At 36.4% G+C, this 16168-nt stretch overlaps 1 protein-coding gene and 1 long non-coding RNA gene across 2 annotated transcripts in view; one reads left to right on the forward strand and one right to left on the reverse strand.

The window, feature by feature from the left end:
* LOC115971205 (secoisolariciresinol dehydrogenase) overlaps positions 1–16168 on the forward strand; it is a 20051-nt gene continuing 3883 nt past the window's right edge. The window contains 2 exon segments of the mRNA XM_031090969.1: positions 1–84; positions 481–552. Of these exon segments, the coding sequence (XP_030946829.1) occupies positions 77–84; positions 481–552 (80 nt within the window). The 5' untranslated portion in view covers positions 1–76.
* Positions 2540–3747, reverse strand: LOC115971206. The gene is made up of 2 exons (XR_004087257.1): positions 3540–3747; positions 2540–3021 (listed from the first exon to the last, which is right to left on the reverse strand). It is a non-coding gene; the product is annotated as an uncharacterized LOC115971206 (long non-coding RNA).

The raw sequence follows: 16168 nt of genomic DNA on the forward strand, positions 1-16168 counted from the left end.
TCTCTCTCTCTCAAACCTTGTACTTGTCTGGTGAGCCAAGCTGAAAGCTCAAAATACAATCTTTCTGCAAGAAATTATGTTAAGGTATGGCCTAAGGTTGGTTTCTTTTTGTGTTTACTTTTTCTATGTTGATCCTTGGAAAGAAGTACTTGAAGTTTCAGCTTTTGTTTCTTTCTCCTTCAACCGAATCTTTTTTTTGGGGTTTAAAGAGCTTAAGGGCATCATCTTCTTCCTGGGCAATTAAAAACAAGGCAGATTTGGTTTCAATTCCCATTTTGACCCATGTCTTTTCTATGTGAATGGAGGACTCATTTCTCAATTATGGGTTACTGAAATGGCATAATTGCTGGCCATTTCAAAATTGATCAATATGGGTGCACCTCATTTAAATTAGCCCTTTATGAAATTTAGTTTTGTTTGCTTTGTTTCATATATGCTGAAGTGAATATAGCTCATAATATGTTCCTATTGTTTTAACAGCAAAAATGTCTCCATTTCAAGAGCTTTGCTTGCTCAGAGCTTCTACAGGTTACTATCAACCCAGACTGGAAGGTGTGTCAAAGTTACCTATACTTTTACCATATATTTATATTCAAATTTACTTTTCTTACCTTGGATATTTCTTTCTTTCTTTTTGTTTTTGATATGACCACATTAGATGCGCATGCTGTTCCAATAATAAGCTGTAAAATATTATTATATGCTGGGAATTTTCATGGATGGTGGTATAGTAATGCCAATATTAGTTTTTTTATTTTGAGAATGATACAATAAAAGGTCTACCTTTTTTTTCTTTTTCTTTTTTTCATTTTTCTTTTCTTTTTTTTTATTTTTAATTTTTTTAATTTTTACGTTTTATATTTGTTTGTTAGTGCCTAGAGTTGCCACATTACTGGGTATCTGCACAGAGGATTCACATCCCATGCAATACCTAGGGTATTGCACGGGGTGCAATAGTTCTAATATCAACCATTGATTTAATCCAATGGTTGTAAAGGATTGCCACGTCATCGATCCGTGTCTCATTATTTTTTTTCTCCACTTTCTCCTACTTCACTTCTCTTTCTCTTTCTCTTTCGCTTTCTCTTTCAATTCCCCTGTTATTAGCTAGTAATTTTTTTTTTTTTTTGGTTAGTAACGTGCACAAATATTGTCTTTACATTCTTGCATTTGGGTTTCCTTTAGTTGCAGAGAAAAGTTAAAGATGACTAGCACCTTATGCACGGTCAAATGTTAGACACTTTTTTACCACTCAATGATTCAATAGCTCATAAAAATTATTTCAATGTTCAGGTGTTTGAAATTTTGTCTATTTTTTCTTTATTGTGCAACAGTGAGAGCAACAAGAACATTTCATTAATACCTCTGTCTTGTTCTTGTTTCCTTTGTTTTCTTTGGATTTTAGACTTTTCATGACTGCATAGCCTAGGAAATGAAATAAAAACTTCTTTTCAGTTAGCTTACTGCTACGTATATGGCCTTTGTTTTTTTTTTATTTTTTTTATCTCTTGAACATGTAGTATAGGTCAAAGAGTTTCTAGATAATTTTTGCGAAATGCACCCACAAAGAGATGGAAATCAAAATTTTGGTTTTTGTGTTAAAAGGATTTTCCAATGGTTAAAATAAAGTTGTTGGTCACATTGTGATTTTTATTTCCCTAAATTATTGTATATACAAATGAACAACATGCTTGTTGAAATTCCATTTTGACTACATGGGTGGAAGTAAAAGGGGCTCTTTGTCAATAGTAGAACAACAAATCTCTTTAAGAACTGGAAATATTTATACTAGCAAAACCTATGGAGGGGTGGGGGAAGTTGTAATTCCAAGATTTGTTAAATATATGTAAAAGATAAAAATAAATAAATAATGCTTTTAGATTGGAACATTGAAAGCCACTAAGGTTATGTAGGCTTCTTTAAATTTAAAAGGTTTACTTTGCTTATGTCTATGCATGTGATGTGTGGCTTAGTTATAAACTTATAATTACATTCGTATTGTACGGTCAAGAAGCAGGAGGCACACTAGTTGGAACTTTATGAGCAGGTAGGAGGCACACTAGCTGGAAGTCTGGAACTTAATGAGCAGGTCATGCCGCTTACGGTTGTCAAAGAACTTGATCTTGAAGCTTACAAGACCTTCTTCTTTTTTTTCTTTTGTGGGAATTGTGTATTATGAATTTATGATGATGGGAAGATTGTTTCTTGTTAACAAAGTGTATATTTCAACAAAACTGTTGTTGTATGACCTTGTGGTCAAAGTGTACATTCTAATAAAGTTCTGTTCATTTTTAGATCAAATTCATTTCTTGTCAACTCTCTTGAATTGAATTTTGATTGTAAAATTGGCCAAGCATTCTTTGAAGACTCTTGATATGTATTCCTTGTTTTCAAAAGAATAAAGAGTCGAGTAAACACTTCAATATAATTTGTGTTTTTGAGTCATCGTCAATATTAGTACTTGCTCCAAGCAAATTCATACACAAAAAACAACTCCATTTAGTCTAGATAAAAATTCGAAATGCATTAAGAAAGCTTATAACACAAATAAAATTGTATACATTACATATATTTGTCAACACAAAATCAGCTTAGCAGCACAAAATCAGCTATATAATATGAAGATGCAAAAACTTGTTCAGCTATTCAATTCCGTAGCAACAACAGAAGGCAAAAAAACACAACACCCTGGCCAGAACAAGTCCATTTCATTCTATTTTTTTTCCCCGTTTGCAGAAGATACATGTTGATAAATACAAGATACATTATTGTTGACAAAGCCATTAGTTGATTCTTGGATTCCCCATGGTCAAGATTGGAAATGGAATTGGCCAATTGAAATTGAAAAAACAAGAACTTGACAGTCTTCTTGGTGTAGGAAGTGAAACGAATCAACCGTTAACTCTGTTCATCACCTTAGCTAGAGCCTAGATCCCTCTCTTGTTAGCTATGAAATGAAAAGAATCAACCTATTGGGGGAGCATCCTGGTGCATTTCACAATCTGATGACCTCCCTCAAGACTGCACAATATGCATATAAATTAGCTTAACTTCAAAGTTTCAAATAGATTTTTTGACAAACATCTTCCGTGCATTTCCAAATCAACTTTAAAATAAAATAAACATGATAGTAACAAACTAAGACAATGAGAGAAAACTATAAAATATAACAAACTAAGACAATGAGAAAAAACTGATACATCGTGATAAATTCCAATTTCAGAAATTATTATTAAGCTAAGAAGCATAGTAATGTTTCAATGAAAGAAACTAAGAAATTTGAGATAAATGGGTCAAGCTTCAGCAAGAAACATTACTTCAAAGTTTCTAATAGACATTTTGACAAAATCTTCTACGCATTTCCAAGATCAACATTAAAATAAAATAGAACATGGGGTTATTGCCAATTGAACATTCTGCCATACCCAATATCAAACTAATCAAAAAAAAAAAAAAACATGGGTTTCAGTCATGTTCAAAAGCAAACATAAAGAGAAAAAAAAATAGAAGAGAAAATAAATTAAGGAGAAAATGAGGACCCGACGGCCACCAACGTTGGTGATGCCGCTGAGAAGCACTGCCAGAGAAGGGGCAACCAGAAGCTTGGCCACAGCTGGACTTGAGAGAAGGAGAAAACAGGGAGACGTTGGGAAAGGAGAAGGTCAGGCCGGCAAGCACCGCTGGTGGTGGTCGTGTGGGCCTCAGAAGCTTCCATTTGTAGCCATGATCATGGAGATTCGACGCCAGTGTCCCACGTACGGGAAGGTTTGGTGGAAGAGAGAATTTTTTTGAAATTTGGTGAATCTGAAAGAGGAAGGGAAAGAGAAAGAGAAAGAGAAGTGAAGTGAAGTGGGAGAAAGTGGAGAAAAAAAAATAATGAGACACGGATCGATGACGTGGCAATCCTTTACAACCATTGGATTAAATCAATGGTTGATATTAGAACTATTGCACCCCGTGCAATACCCTAGGTATTGCATGGGATGTGAATCCTGATGGGTATTGTGTTAATCAATTATTATATTCTAAAAAAATTGATAAATTAATAAAGTAGTTAATCAATCACTGCTAGGAACATTTGAAACGATCAAGTTAAAATAATTGGTGTCATTTATGTAAATTCAAGAAATTGGGAAATTAAAAAGTAAAAGATAATAGTAATGACTACTTGTCTAAAAAGAGCTTTCATGTTAGTGTTGTTTGTGCTTGAAATAGCATGGATCGTGGAGCAATAGAATAATATATATATATATATATATATATATATATATACATACACACAAAATAAAACATCTTCCAAGAGAAAAAAGGAAAAAAAAAAAAAAAAAAACTTTCCAGTACTACTGCTACTAGCAAATACCTTTTTGAAACTCGCTGTACGATTGGCTCATCGTTCCCACCAATCCCAAAACCTAGCATATAACTTTAATTTTGCCCTAACCCTGACTATGTATGACTATAATGGAAATATTTGTTATGACTATAATGAGAATATTTGATCGCTTCCAAGTGTTAGAACTTGGAAGTTATATTATAATATCACGAGAAAGTTTATGTCAGCATTAAAAAATTAGGATTAGATGACCAAGCATTCACATTAGTAAGGGACATGATCGAGAACCATTGCATGGACAAGTAACAAATTTGTAAGTATTCCATTCCCGTTAGAAAGTGTCCATAAGAAGTGTAGTTATTACACCATTGCATTAAAGTTTTGTTAATCCTGTGAAAGTCTAGAAGTGTCAAATGGGTGGGTTTGGGGTAGGCATTATTGGGTTGGGTATATAAAACTCATTTATCCATTAAAACTCATTTAACTAATTTACTTTTAACCCAAATCTAACCAACCTAATTATTATGGGAAAACCCCAACTCACCCAATTACCCAATTATCAAAATTACCAAAATGTCATTAAAGTGAAAATGACCATATTTAAGTTTTTTTTTTTTTTTTTTGGGTTAAAAAAACTATCATTTTCCTTCAAATTCCGTCACTTTCTAACTAACCAAACAGAGAATAGAGAAAAAGTTTCCAGCTTATGTTTACTACTGCCGAAGGCCTCATCGAACTTCAAGAACCCTCATTTCCCTTGCTCCAAGCTCAACCTTAACGGAAACACCTGTCCATGAAAACCACCAGAGCCACCACCTCCATCGCCAAGGTCACCAGAGCTTAGCTGAAGCATCATCAGAAGCGGATCGGTCCTCGAATCGCCCAAGCCTCCATCGACGCCGGTCAAGCCAGCCTCAGCTGAAGCGAAGCTGGGTAGGGCGAGAATTTGCTCAAGGAAATTGTCGTTAGTGGCCTTCGAAGGATTATTAGCCATGAGGTGGAACAGCCTGAGTCGGACTCGGCCTAGTTGTGGTGAGTCACATTGACAAGTTACAAGTTTCAAAGAGCATCTACAAAGAAAGAAAGAGAGAGAGAGAGTTTTGATTTGCTTTGTTTTTCTTTGCTTTGCTTTGCCTGAATTTAGAGAGAGAAAAGTGATGCCTAGAAAACAAAGGAAAATGAGAAACCAGAAACATTGAACGTCTGAGGGGTTTTTTATTTTTATTTTTTATTTTTAATGAGAAGGACTGGGTTAAATTTGGGTGAATTGTTTTTGGGTTAAATGGGTCTCAATGGGTTTTTAGTTAAATGTGTATATATATATATATATATATGCCAAGCTGGCTTGTGTCCATTCTACTGCTTAGAGAGAATGGGCTAAGGTCTCTTCCTTTGGATTTCAAACACTTCTCCCCGTACTTGAACTGATCAACCGTGCAGTGCGGCAAAAGTTGCTTAAGAATTTCATCATCACATGCGGCAAAAATCTCTAGGCCACGATTGTCACCAACATGAGCAACGTGCGTTAGTTTGTCTATCAGCTTCTTAGGTGCCAAACTCTGATTCTCTGCCATATTTGATTTTTGTTTGATGAAGAAGATCAAACTTTGGTCTCGTATATATATACAAGTATCACCGACTTTACTCGTTTCCTAATCCTTGAAGGCATAGGAAATAGATTTATGGGTTGGCTAGCCAGCCCAATACACGTTGTTTAGGCAATTTTGCCACTTGGCTTTGTAGCCTAGTGGCACCCGGTTCCATTGTATACCTTGAGCTCGGGGGTTCTATCCCCTGCATTTACCTAGCAAAAAAAAAAAAAGTTGTTTAGGCAATTTTTTTTTTTTTTTTTGGGCCTTTGAAAAACAAATTAAAAGATCATTTTTTGGAAACGTTAGGAATCGATAATTCAATCAAGTCTAATGAAACATTGAAATTTGAAACAAAACTTTTCCAATGGAATATGATTTAAATTTGGGGAAGAATTTGTGTTTAGTACTTAAATATGTCAGCAATTTCATTTAATTGTGTGATTCTAAATTCTCAACATGGATGACAAAAGAATCCCCCACCACGCATGTTTTTCTTTGTGGCCAAGGGATGATGGGGCGGGGATGAGTTTTGTTTATGTTGTCCCTTCCTGAATGTGTGTCTACTAAATTTTAATTTAGTATGTGTTTGGATCTAGATGAACCTACGTATGGCGTTTTGCTTCTTTTTTTTTTTTTTTTTTTTCTCTGCTACACGCGTTTCAGCTTTAGGGGGACAAAATGTACTGTTCACGGGACCCACAACCAATTTATTCATAAAAAAAATATTAAAAATGGGTTTCACGGCACTATTCACACATTTAAAAATTATTTTGCTATAATGTTTTCAAGTTTTTGTAAAATAAGCTGTATCTAAACGAACCCTTATTGTATACAAAACATATTTATACTTTTTTTTCACATATTCTACTACTATAAATACTTTTGGATCACTTTGTTTCTTATACTTTGTAGATCATAAATGGGGGAATGGAAAATACGTTTTTATTTTTTTATTTTTTTGCAACAAATTGAATTCTAAAAAAATAAAAAATTGGTAACAAATTTACTAAATTGTACATTAAATCCTATAAACTAATAAAAATTTGATTTGTTTCACAAGAAAATAAAAGAAAGGACAAAATTAAACTTTATAAAAAAGTGTCAGCTCTATTGTTTGAAATTAACTATAGAAAAAATTATTTTTAGGTTTAAAAAAGAAGAACATTTTCCTTTTAGTTTTTAGTTTTTATTTTATTTTATTTTATTTTAAATTTTATAATTTTTAACTCAGTTTGAATTGGGTAGGGTTTGGGTACCCATGGGACCAAGAGCTGAGGATAGCGGCGGCTCCAGAAATTTTCTTGAGGGTGGCCATTAAGAAACTTTAAATTATACAAAATCTAATAAAAATAAAATTTTATATATTGAAAAAAAAAACACAAATACATTAAGTTTTACAATTTTCTTCTACGAGTTTTCATATTTGGAAACTGTTGTACGATAGTCTCATTATCAATGCTACTACAAGCTACACTACTTTCAAATTTAAGTCCAATAAAATTTTTCATGGGCTTCTTCTTTTTTTTTTTTTTTTTTTTTTTTTGAAAGGCTTCTTTTTGTTTGAAATGGCCTAATATATTGTTAAGAAGAGCAAATTTTTTTTAAAATTTTGTTAGATCTAAAAAAATTTAGGGTGATCACAAACTCGCAGTTTTTTAAGGTTAAACAAATCATAATTTAAAAAATGTGTACATATATATATATATATATATATATGCCAAGCTGGCTTGTCTCCATTCTACTGCTTAGAGAGAATTTAGCCCCTTAAGCATGTGTGATGGGAAAATGAGTAACAAAAATGATAGATTTATTATTATTTTTTAGTACAGCCAGATATTATAGCTTAACTGAAATGAAAATAGCAATGGGATTCAACTCGGCCCAAGTTTGAACTAGCTTGAATTGGGCCAACGACAACAACCTGTTCAATTCATCTACATTTTCGAAGCCCATCATCATCCCTGAAAAAGGTTAAAAAATCGAAATCTTTGTAAAAAAAAAAAAAAAAAACGGTTAACTACGTTTGGTTAGGTTATCTAACCCTATCCCTAACCCTACAATCCCTATAAAACCCCTAAAACCCCACCCCTAAAACCCATCACTGTTCATTCAAAAAAAAAAAAAGCTTAGTCTCTACTCTAGCTTTGAAAATGGCTCTCCGTCGTTTTTTGATCAAGTTTACCACTACCACTACCCCAACACCAACCCCAACCCCAATCCGTTTTCCACCACCACCACCCCCAACCCGTTCTCCTCCTCTCAAGCCTCCACCCGCTCCGTTTACTCCTCACCTCCTCCTCACTACCCCTCTCATCCCATCCACTCCAACCGCTCCATTTACTCCTCCCCACCTCCTCCTCACTTCCCGGGCTTTCTCAAGCCTTGGGGAAAACTCACCCAAGTTTCTTTTCCATAAGTTCATCGAAAAGATGAAAAACCATGTATCCGATTTGCCTTTTCCACCAGCGGTCAAGGCGGCCCTTCACACCATTTTGAAGGGCATGCTCTTTGCCGCTGGTGAAAGAGCCTTCGAGCTGCTTGTGAGGGTCTTCCTTTGGCTCAAGGAGAAGCTCTTGACGTGGTGGAAGGGCAACAAGAAGGTGGTGGAGGATGAAGAGTGAAGACCGAAGCGTCTGGGTTTTTGTTTTTGTTTTTTTTTTTTTTTTTTTTGAGTAAAAAAAAATTACGGGCAATATATATATATATATATATATAGGTTTTGAGTCTTTTAAGTTTTGCCACATTTTACAGTGGTTTTGAGTCTGTGACCATTGCTAATGGCGGTGTTTTGCCTAACATTTATCAGAATTTGTGTACTGGGTTGTTAGGTTATGGGTTTTAACAGCTTTGTAAAGAAGTAGCTTTTTGTGTGATGATGAAATATTGTGTCAGATTTTCAATGTGTTATGTGAATGTTTTCTGGTTTGAGTGGTTTCTTCTCTGTGTAGCTGTGTATTTGGACTTTGTTGTCTTCCATTTTCAGTTGATTGAATGAAAACTGTTTCCCATAATATATATATATATATATATATATATATGGTTGAGCATAAGCATTTGGCTTCTCAAACGCCAAATTGTAAAATACATTTGGCATTTGGGCCCAAATTGCTCCAGCAACTGGATTGTTATTAATGCCGAATGGGTGTCTGTGGCTCCGTCGGAGTGGGTTTTGGGCTAGAAAGCACGGACGCGTCTCCAAAGGAGCCGTACCAGCATCCGACGCGGCCGGACGCGGCGACGCGAGAGCAACGTCGTTGCCCGCACGTCCGACCGCGTCCGGCCGCGTCTGGCCACGTGTCTTTTTTTTTTTTCAGCCGACTCGCGCCGCGTCTGGGTTTTTGTTTTTGTTTTTTTGTTTTGAGTAAAAAAAAATTACGGGCAATATATATATATATATATATATATATATATAGGTTTTGAGTCTTTTAAGTTTTGCCACATTTTACAGTGGTTTTGAGTCTGTGACCATTGCTAATGGCGGTGTTTTGCCTAACATTTATCAAAATTTGTGTACTGGGTTGTTAGGTTATGGGTTTTAACAGCTTTGTAAAGAAGTAGCTTTTTGTGTGATGATGAAATATTGTGTCAGATTTTCAATGTGTTATGTGAATGTTTTCTGGTTTGAGTGGTTTCTTCTCTGTGTAGCTGTGTATTTGGACTTTGTTGTCTTCCATTTTCAGTTGATTGAATGAAAACTGTTTCCCATAATATATATATATATATATATATATATATGGTTGAGCATAAGCATTTGGCTTCTCAAACGCCAAATTGTAAAATACATTTGGCATTTGGGCCCAAATTGCTCCAGCAACTGGATTGTTATTAATGCCGAATGGGTGTCTGTGGCTCCGTCGGAGTGGGTTTTGGGCTAGAAAGCACGGACGCGGCTCCAAAGGAGCCGTACCCGCGTCTGAACGCGACGCGAGAGCGACGCCGCTGCCCGCGCGTCCAACCGCGTCCGGCCGCGTCTGGCCACGTGTCTTTTTTTTTTTTTAGCCGACTCGCGCCGCGCCTGGGTTTTTGTTTTTGTGTTTTTTTGTTTTGAGTAAAAAAAAATTACGGGCAATATATATATATATATATATATATATATATAGGTTTTGAGTCTTTTAAGTTTTGCCACATTTTACAGTGGTTTTGAGTCTGTGACCATTGCTAATGGCGGTGTTTTGCCTAACATTTATCAAAATTTGTGTACTGGGTTGTTAGGTTATGGGTTTTAACAGCTTTGTAATGAAGTAGCTTTGTGTGATGTGATAATATTGTGTCAGATTTTCAATGTGTTATGTGAATGTTTTCTGGTTTGAGTGGTTTCTTCTCTGTGTAGCTGTGTATTTGGACTTTGTTGTCTTCCATTTTCAGTTGATTGAATGAAAACTGTTTCCCATAATATATATATATATATATATATATATGGTTGAGCATAAGCATTTGGCTTCTCAAACGCCAAATTGTAAAATACATTTGGCATTTGGGCCCAAATTGCTCCAGCAACTGGATTGTTATTAATGTCGAATGGGTGTCTGTGGCTCCGTCGGAGTGGGTTTTGGGCTAGAAAGCACGGACGCGGCTCCAAAGGAGTCGTACCCGCGTCCGACGCGACGACGCGAGAGCGACGCCGCTGCCCGCGCATCCGACCGCGTCCGGCCGCTTCTGGCCACGTGTCTTTTTTTTTTTTTAGCCGACTCGCGCCGCGTCTGGGTTTTTGTTTTTGTTTTTTTTTTTTTTTTTTTTGTTTTGAGTAAAAAAAAATTACGGGCAATATATATATATATATATATATATATAGGTTTTGAGTCTTTTAAGTTTTGCCACATTTTACAGTGGTTTTGAGTCTGTGACCATTGCTAATGGCGGTGTTTTGCCTAACATTTATCAGAATTTGTGTACTGGGTTGTTAGGTTATGGGTTTTAACAGCTTTGTAAAGAAGTAGCTTTTTGTGTGATGATGAAATATTGTGTCAGATTTTCAATGTGTTATGTGAATGTTTTCTGGTTTGAGTGGTTTCTTCTCTGTGTAGCTGTGTATTTGGACTTTGTTGTCTTCCATTTTCAGTTGATTGAATGAAAACTGTTTCCCATAATATATATATATATATATATATATATATGGTTGAGCATAAGCATTTGGCTTCTCAAACGCCAAATTGTAAAATACATTTGGCATTTGGGCCCAAATTGCTCCAGCAACTGGATTGTTATTAATGCCGAATGGGTGTCTGTGGCTCCGTCGGAGTGGGTTTTGGGCTAGAAAGCACGGACGCGGCTCTAAAGGAGCCGTACCCGCGTCCAACGCGACGACGCGAGAGCGACGCCGCTGCCCGCGCGTCCGACCGCGTCCGGCCGCGTCTGGCCACGTGTCTTTTTTTTTTTTTTAGCCGACTCGCGCCGCGTATGGGTTTTTGTTTTTGTTTTTTTTTTTTTTTTTTGTTTTGAGTAAAAAAAAATTATGGGCAATATATATATAAATATATATATATATATATATATAGGTTTTGAGTCTTTTAAGTTTTGCCACATTTTACAGTGGTTTTGAGTCTGTGACCATTGCTAATGGCGGTGTTTTGCCTAACATTTATCAGAATTTGTGTACTGGGTTGTTAGGTTATGGGTTTTAACAGCTTTGTAATGAAGTAGCTTTTTGTGTGATAATGAAATATTGTGTCAGATTTTCAATGTGTTATGTGAATATTTTCTGGTTTGAGTGGTTTCTTCTTTGTGTAGCTGTGTATTTAGACTTTGTTGTCTTCCATTTTTAGTTGATTGAATGAAAACTGTTTCCCATAATATATATATATATATATATATATATATATATATGGTTGAGCATAAGCATTTGGCTTCTCAAACGCCAAATTGTAAAATACATTTGGCATTTGAGCCCAAATTGCTCCTGCAACTGGATTGTTATTAATGCCGAATGGGTGTCTGTGGCTCCGTCGGAGTGGGTTTTGGGCTAGAAAGCACAGACGCGGCTCCAAAGGAGCCGTACCCGCGTCCGACGCGGCGACGCGCGAGCAACGCCGCTGCCCGCGCATTCGACAGCGTCCGGCCGCGTCTGGCCACGTGTCTTTTTTTTTTTTTAGCTGACTCGCGCCGACGCTGCTCAGACTCGGCCCGATTCACGCTGAATCGGGCCGACTCGGGCCGTATCGGGCGAAACGGCCAATTCAGGCCATGGCAGAGGCGAAACCGGCATGGCAGAGGCGGCGGCTGCTACTTCTTCTTTTTGTTCTTCTTCTTCCGGCATGGCAGAGGTGGCGGCTGCTTCTTCTTCGTTTTGTCCGCTCGTTCTTCTTCTTCTCCTTTCTTCGTTTTGTCCGTCCTTTTCAGTTCTATTTTAAATTTTCCTTGCCTTGTTTTATGTTTTCTTTTTGTTTTGTGAACTTAGCACGTGAGTGGACCTTGCCTTGTTTTATGTTTGTGAACTTAGCACATGAGTGGATGTTAGAAATGATAAAGAGATTTGACAAAACTTTATTTTTACGGGCCACACGTAATATATGATTAATAAAATTATTTTAATATTTAACTTGAGTTTTTATATTGCGTTTTTAATAGTAATTTTTTTAAAGAATATTTTAATAGTAATATTGTTTTAATAGTATTATTATAATTATTGGATAGATATTTAGACTTGAAATTCATAAATTATCTGAAATTTGGACTTATAGTTTTAAGACTCTCAATAAATTATATAGATTTTGACCAATAATATATAAAGAAATATATGTATTTAAAATTATTAATAAAAAAAAGTACAAAAAAAAGTATGATAAGTAATATATTAAAAAATTAAGAACATCATGTTTTAGTTATTATTTACTATTGCTCTTAAATTTGGTATATGTTTATATAATGTGAAAAAATATTCTTTGCAATATATTAAAAATATAAATAAAAATATTTTTAATAATTTTTTAATCGCCGAGTCCCGCCGCACCCGCACCCACCTTTTTCAAAAATTGCTGAGTCCCGCACCCGCACCCGAGTCCCGAAATGCACCCGTGCTTCATAGGTTTTGGGTAAGTGGGTTTGTTGCCTGGGTTTTTTTTTTTTTTTTTTTTTGTAATTTTTTTTTATTGGTGTGGATGGTTGGAGAGGGTGGTGTTGGTGGCTGTGCTGTGTTGGCGTTGGTCCGTCGGAGTGGGTTTTGGGTCAGTGGGTTTGCTGCCTGGGTTTTTTTTTTTTTTTTTTTTTTTTTTTTTGTGTGGTGTGGATGGTCGAAGAGGGTGGTGTTGGTGGCTGTGCTGTGTTGGCGTTGGTCCGTCGGAGTGGGTTTTGGGTCAGTGGGTTTGCTGCCTGGGTTTTTTTTTTTTTTTTGGTGGTGTGGATGGTCGAAGAGGGTGGTGTTGGTGGCTGTGCTGTGTTGGCGTTGGTCCGTCGGAGTGGGTTTTGGGTAAGTGGGCTTGCTGCCTGGGTTTTTTTTTTTTTTTTTTTGTGGTGTGGATGGTCGGAGAGGGTGGTGCTGGTGGCTGTGCTGTGTTGGCGTTGGTCCGTCAGAGTGGGTTTTGGGTAATTGGGTTTGCTGCTTGGGTTTTTTTTTTTTTTTTTTTGTGGTGTGGATGGTCGGAGAGGGTGGTGTTGGTGGCTGTGGCTGTGTTGGCGTTGGTTCGTCGGAGTGGGTTTTAGGTCAGTGGGTTTGCTGCCTGGGTTTTTTTTTTTTTTTTTTTTTTTTTTTTTTTTTTTGTGGTGTGGATGGTCGGAGAGGGTGGTGTTGGTGGTACTGTGTTGGCGTTGGATTGTATTTTTTTTTTTGGTTCGTTTGTGGTTGTTGCTGGTGGGCCGACGGTGGAGGTGGTGGAAGTAGTTGTGGTTGATGGGCCGACGGTGGGGTGGGTGTCTGTGGCTTCGTCGGAGTGGATTTTGGGTCAGTGGGTTTCCAATAGAAAATTTTAGAATATTAGATCTATAATTTGAACTCTGAAAGTTTGAGGTCCGTACAACTCAGCCATAAACATACAGAGAATTAAAAAAAAAAAATTAATTTTTTATTTATTTATTTTAGGTAGCTCAAAGATTTTGTATTAAGATATTTTTTAATCGAATAATGAAAAATTGTGCTTTGAGCACATTGAATTTTAATTGCTATTGCTATAAGATTGTGAGTTATAACACAGCGCGGTTTTGTGAACTGGAAATTATTATTTTTTAAAATAGTGTTTTTAGATTGAATGACCGTTTCTTTGTTAATCCCTTTCCAGAGCGAATTTGTATTTTTCAATTCGATTTTTAATGTAAAATGTTATGATACGTGAGTTCATGATTTGATTTTTTGTGTTGTTTGGCTTGTGTTTGTTGCTTCTCGTTGTAGTGATGGGGGCCTTGTCTCCTATGCTGAGGCAAACTCGACCAACGGTGCTCCTGCCATTGCTTCATCTGAATCGGAGAACGTGAAAAAGAAGGTGGTGGTACTAGGAACTGGTTGGGCTGGAACTAGTTTCTTGAAGAATCTGAACAACCCCACATACGATGTTCAAGTGATATCGCCCCGTAATTATTTTGCATTCACTCCTTTGCTGCCAAGTGTTACATGTGGTACAGTCGAACCTCGCAGCATTGTTGAACCAATTCGCAACATTGTCCGGAAGGTAATCGAAAGTGAATTGCATAAGAGTGTTGCTGTGTTATGTGATTATGTTAGATAATCTATGCTTTTATAATGTTAGGGACAAACATAACTAAGATTGCAGATTTCGATGCTATAAGAAATAGACGGAAAATGGAAAAATCAAAATTTTGAGTAGTTATAAAACCAGTTGAAGAAAGGCCAAGTTACAGTGGCACTGTGGTATATGCCGTAAAATTTTGAAAAATCTGAAAAGATTGTGTTTCTGCGCATTAAATTTCTCTGATGGTAAAAGTAGTTCTTCAATGGTAATAGGAGGGTCCCTTGAGAAAGTTGTAGTATCTTGATATCATCTTAACCCCATGATAATTATTGCATCTAATTTGAGAACATGGAAATGTTCTTTTTCCTTTTGTTGCTTGAGAGGGCAATTGGGCATGCCAAAATTGCTTGATAAGATTTGTATAGAGCTTTTCGTGCTAGTCCACGAGCTAATAATCAAATCAACAGAACCATTAAATGATCACATGTTTATTGCTTCTGATTTCTTTTGTTGCTTTGAACCTTAAAACTTTAAAGTGTGGTGACGCCCCCCTTCCCCAATTCCACGAATCTTTAAATCTTTGATGTCGCCCCCCTTCCCCAATTCCACGAATCTTTAAATCTTTGATATGGTGATAGCAGAATACACAATTAACTATCAATTTAAAGAAGACCAATTAAAGTGTAATGAGGCTGTCAAGAGTTATACCACAATTGGTATTTTTTTTTTTTTTAGTATTAATAAATACGTCGAATTCAAATCTTACTTCTCCAACTAACAAATTAAGGAAAATAAAAAAAATGCGATCAACTCTAATATGGCAAACTGTGAGTAGGGTTGTTCACGGGTTAGGCCGAGTTGGGTTTTTTTCCAGCCCAGAAGGGTTGGAATCGACCCGATCACTTGGGTCCCCGAGATCTGAACCTAGTGCTGACCGATATGAGGAGTCAGTTCAAGTAGACCTACTCGGGTAGCAATTAGTCTTCGGTCGAAGTCTGGCTGGCCAAACTTGTTGGGTCTTGACGAGATCTTGGGTCAGTGGATTTGCTGCCTGGGTTTTTTTTTTTTTTTTTGGTGTTGACAGTAGATTATGGGTTGTTGCTAATGGTGGTGGTGGTGGTGTCAGGTGTGTGTAGTGCGACTGTGGTGGTGATTGTGGTTGTTGAACAAAAATAAAGAGAAAGAAAGAACAAATAATATGTTGTATTGTAAATAAAAGTAATTATAAGATATATTATTTTATTACGCAGAAATATTATTACACAATCCACTATCATATAAAAATTTCAAGATAATATAAAATCATAACAGAAAAATTAGGAGAAGAGCAGATGTCAAAAGAAATAAAAAGGCACAACGTACACATAAAATGGGGTGTTTTACCTTTTTGACATTCTCAAGCACATATTGGTCCACCTGGCTAGAAAGGACTAATAAGTGACTTGATTTCCACTGTCCACCTCCAACCGCAGTAAAATGTCTGTGAGTCATGCTTCTTTGTCTGTGCGCTGGACTGGTTATGGTGGACCAGGGATTTTTGCATTTGTCAGTAGTTGTCTTTGGTTAATATTGAACGATTGATGTATGCGTATAAATTTGAATAATCTCATGGTAAAATCTCCAATCAA

The sequence above is a fragment of the Quercus lobata genome, chromosome 12, assembly GCF_001633185.2.
Source record: "Quercus lobata isolate SW786 chromosome 12, ValleyOak3.0 Primary Assembly, whole genome shotgun sequence".
Classification (NCBI taxonomy): Eukaryota; Viridiplantae; Streptophyta; class Magnoliopsida; order Fagales; family Fagaceae; genus Quercus; species Quercus lobata.